At 46.3% G+C, this 4,680-nt stretch overlaps 1 protein-coding gene across 1 annotated transcript in view; it reads left to right on the forward strand.

The window, feature by feature from the left end:
• Positions 1 to 900, forward strand: part of ZBTB9 (zinc finger and BTB domain containing 9) — a 1,509-nt gene extending 609 nt beyond the window's left edge. The window contains exon 2 of the mRNA XM_007460841.1: positions 8 to 900. Within this exon, the coding sequence (XP_007460903.1) occupies positions 8 to 900 (893 nt within the window). The remainder of the gene's footprint in view (positions 1 to 7) is intronic.
• The last annotated feature ends 3,780 nt before the right edge of the window (positions 901 to 4,680 follow it).

Below are 4,680 nucleotides of genomic sequence, written 5' to 3' on the forward strand. Positions count from 1 at the left end.
CGCTCTTCCCCTTTCCAGACTGTGGCGCAGTCTTCCGCTTCTACCCAGAGCCCCGTTGGAGGGGAGGGGAGTGAACTGGGAGATATGTTACAGCTTCAAGTTGAAGAAGAGGAGGAGGAGGAGGAGGAGGAAGAAGATGATGAGGAGGACCAGGGGTCAACAGCACCCTCTCAGACTCCTCAGCCTCAGAGAGGGTCAGGGGGTTTTCCCTGCTCTCCTGCATCCCACGCCCTGCCCACATCCACTACTCCTTGCAGGCTTCCAGAGAGCGAGAGTGCTCCACCTGAGCCTCCTGCCCCTCATACTGTACTGCCTCCCAAAATCTTCTACATTAAGCAGGAACCCTTTGAGCCCAAGGAGGAGCTATCAGGAGGCGGAACTCAGTCTGGAGGAACAAAGGAGGAGACCAAAGTGTTTCCAGGAGGGAACACTGAAGAGAATGGAGAGCTAGGGTTCTTGCTGCCCTCAGGAGCAGGGCAGACATCTGGAGGAGGTGGTCCATCCTGGAAACCAGTGGATCTTCATGGGAATGAAATCCTGTCAGGGGGTGGGGGACCTGGGGGAGCAGGGCAAGCTGTGCATGGACCTGTGAAGCTAGGCGGGGCACCCCCTGCAGATGGAAAACGCTTTGGTTGTTTGTGTGGGAAGCGGTTTGCAGTGAAGCCAAAGCGTGACCGGCACATCATGCTGACCTTCAGCCTTCGGCCCTTTGGCTGTGGCATCTGTAACAAGCGCTTCAAGCTGAAGCACCATCTAACAGAGCATATGAAGACCCACGCTGGAGCCCTGCATGCCTGTCCTCACTGTGGCCGCCGGTTCCGAGTCCATGCCTGTTTCCTTCGCCACCGGGACCTGTGCAAGGGCCAGGGCTGGGCCACTGCTCACTGGACTTATAAGTGACTACTGAGGCCATACACGAATTTCCAGGACAAGGGAGCCAATGCTGCTGTTGGATACTTACCCCTCACTACCATGGCACCCCAATCCTGTATCTTGTTAATTATGCCAAGAGGATAGCTATATTATGGACCTCTTGTTTTTGGGTGTGGGCTTCAACCTGACCGATTTGGAAACTCTGATTTCTTATCTCACTCCAGGTTTTGGCTAACTACCCTACAGGAAAGTGGTTTACAGGCCATACGTAAATCGATCAGTTGCCCATAATAGATATTCTTTCCATACAGGAAACTGGAATTCAGATTAGAAGTTTATTTGATGAGAGAGGAGTTAACAAGAAAAATTATGATAAATATTTCATTCAGTCTCTGTGAGTAGTTAAGGGAGCTGGTCTCCATCTAGAGATATGTTTGATTCAGAGTTCTGGTAATCCGGAGACTAAGCTCTAAGTTTTACTCTCCCTCATCATTGCTGAAATTATGTGAGTAGAGGTCTTCTTATATACTTTTGTTAAAATTTTCCAGAAACCCTTCAGATTATAAATTGCTTTCTCACTAGTAGGTAATTTTGGAACACCTTTTTTGTTGTATGTTGTAGTTGAGCACTTTAACAGATTGCGCATTCCATGTGTCACTTAGACCCCTCTTTAATAGAGGATCTTAGTTCCTGGACCAGGGGTCTAACCTACGCCTCCTGCAGTGGAAGCACGGAGTCTTAACCACTGGACTGCCCAGGAAGTCCCTCTTGTCTACCTTTGACCACCACTGATCATCCATATTGATCACACTGACTGGAATGTGACCAGTGAACTCAGGAGATGGCCACTGACCTAAAATACTCTCAGGGTAGAATCACCGCTCTGAAGAAGTGGCTATGGTCAGAGGGACTCAGGGCTGAGATGACACATGCTGGAAACTAGAGAAACAACTGCACAGTGGGACCACACCCCCTCCCTTTCCATCCCTACCCACACTTGACAGCCCCTTGGTCGACACATAGAAGGATAGATGTTGGAATGGGGAGATTGTCATAAGTTTCTTAATTTCTTCAAATAAACTTTGCCGTGAAAGCTAAGCTGACAGTGGACTGAATTGAGTCATTTATATGGGAGAGACGATGTGAGAACAGAGTTGCAAAGACTTGGACATATTCCTTATGCGGCTGGGTTATGTTGATGGGGGAAGAATCGGATAGTCTCATACTGCTGCAGAGAACACTCTCCTGGATGTCAGTGGGCCAGATTCTCAGCCCTGACCTGCCCTTGAATAACTTCTGGTAAGTTGCCTTATTTTTCAGAGTCTGAACTGTTTTGTTTATTTTTTTATTAATTTTTTTTTTGGTGCTGTGGTATGTACCTCCTAACTGGTTCTCTGTCTTCTTTTTTTTAAGGGGTTGTTCACATTTTTACCTATAATATTCCCTGACTTCATGTATTATGTTTATTGTTTGGTTTGTTCTATATTTATTGCAAAGCACTGTACTAGACCCTGACTTATACTCTACCCTCAGAGAGTTCACAGCTACTACCAAAGCTAGACATAATGACAATGTGGTATGGTAAGTCCACGATGGGAGACAGTGCAAGCTACTGTAGTGGCACAAAGGAAGCTGAGTAAAGACCTATGATGGGTCACCAGAGGTTTCACAAAGAACTCCATTGCCAGAGTGTGGCAGTGGGTGTGGGCGGCTGAATTGATGTGGAAATGGTGAACATGAGTTGAAGTCACAACTATAGAGCCAGGAGTGACAGCCTTTGCCAAAGCACGTTCCTCAAAAGTTAATAGGTATGGAACCTAAAGGGGCTAAAAAACATGACTTTATGGCTGAGAAGGTGAGTTGTAGCTGGGATCTGTCAGCCTTTCTAAAGAGCCTTGCCATGATACCATCCCCACTATAAGGACTGTGACCACATTGGATAAGGGGTCAGGGATGGAGGCTGCCAACCTTGGATCTACTACCATCCCATCCACCTGTCATTCTTTTGGCACATGTTCTGTAGCTGACTATATCTGTTGGCCAGGATCCTTGGGTTTCAAGCGGTGGAAACTGGCTCTGACTAACCTTATCAACACAGGAATCTGAAGGATGTGGGGTGGCTCCTGGAATGGAAGGAAGGGCTAAAAGACCAGCCTTTGGAAGGACAAGACCTGGGTCAGCTCCCAGGGTTGAGGGAACAGGAACTGGGGAATTTTTCCAGTCATATGTTTTGGGATGATGACCCAGTTAATCTTATTTCTTCTGTCACTCATCTCAAGATAAAATTTCCAGGAGAGAACTCTGGGCCTCAGGGCCATCCTCTGACCAGAGCACCTTGATCATATGTTCCATTGAGGCGACAAATCCTGGAATCCTCAAGGGAAATTGAAGTTCTGGGACAGAAGAGTGGGGAATGGGTGCTGGGCAGCCCACAAGAACAGAGGCCCACCCATGCAATCTTCATATGTTGCCCATCTTGGGATCCTTAAAGCCTCAGGTATACCTGGCACTTAATAGGTGTCCAAACTTAGGGCAGAATTGCTTCCTCCCTCTTCTTAATCCCCCTAGCACTTTACTACTTCTGTAAAGCCAATTAAGACACCATGTTAGAAGTTTGGGTTTTCTTTCCAAATTATTAGGATTATAGGGAAATTGAGTTCCATGATGAAAGATTTCGGTTTAAACAAACGTGCACCTCTCTGCTTTTGTCCTTTCCTCCTTATAGTGGAAGAGATGTCCCTTCTACTGTCTAAGGCTAGCCCCCTTCACAGAGCCTTTGCTCTTTTAATTATCCTTTCTGTTCTATATCTTCACTCTCTGTCTCTGTAGTTTCTCATTAGCATTTATTATGTTCATAGGGTTGTGAGAATTAATACATGTAAAATGCTTAGAACAGTGCCTTGCACTCAGTAAACTCAATAAATGTCAACTGTTATTATGAGTGAGAACAGTAGTTCCCCACACCTTTACAGGGATCGGTTCTCTCAGGGAAGGGTCACATACATAAAGGGAAAATATTTTCAACTAAAAGGGAAATGAAGCATACAGCACTCAGTAAGGATTAGATGTTATTGTTTTAATTATTACCTTTCTCATAAATGCTAGAGTTTTTCAGGGCCCTTTCCCCCATCTTCTAACTTGATACACTCCTGGGTGATTTTTATCCACTCTTCTGAGTTAAAGCATGCATTTATTTATTTACTTACTTACTTACGGCTGTGTTGGGTCTTCGTTGCTGTGCACAGGCTTTCTCTAGTTGCGGTGCGCAGGCTTCTCACTGTGGTGGCTTCTCCTTGTTGCGGAGCACAGGCTCCAGGCACGCGGGCTGCAGTAGTTGTGGTATGCAGGCTCAGTAATTGTGGCTTGTGGGCTCTAGAGCGCAGGCTCAGTAGTTGTAGCACACAGGCTTAGTTTCTCCGCAGCATGTGGGATCTTCCCGGACCAGGGCTTGAACCCGTGTCTCCTGCATTGGCAGGTGGATTCTTAACCACTGCACCACCAGGGAAGTCCCCTGAGTTAAAAGCATTTAAATACTGATGACCCTTAGTTTTTTATCTCCAGTTTTCCTGACCCCCAGACCCACTTCGATTTCTTCCCTCTTTCCTGCCTTCCTTCAGCAATAAGTGTCTGCTGTGTACCAGGCACTGATGGAAAAAAGCAGAAGGTATCATAGGGATTGGGCCCTGGATTGTCACTTTAAGAGACAGATGTTTAAACCAGTTATGTAGGTATTTCATAGATATATCAAAAGGGAAAGGAAATAAAACAGGCAATAAGGTGGAGAGTAACAGAAAAGGAAGGCATACT

The sequence above is a fragment of the Lipotes vexillifer genome, unplaced genomic scaffold, assembly GCF_000442215.2.
Source record: "Lipotes vexillifer unplaced genomic scaffold, Lipotes_vexillifer_v1.1 scaffold921, whole genome shotgun sequence".
NCBI lineage: Eukaryota > Metazoa > Chordata > Mammalia > Artiodactyla > Lipotidae > Lipotes > Lipotes vexillifer.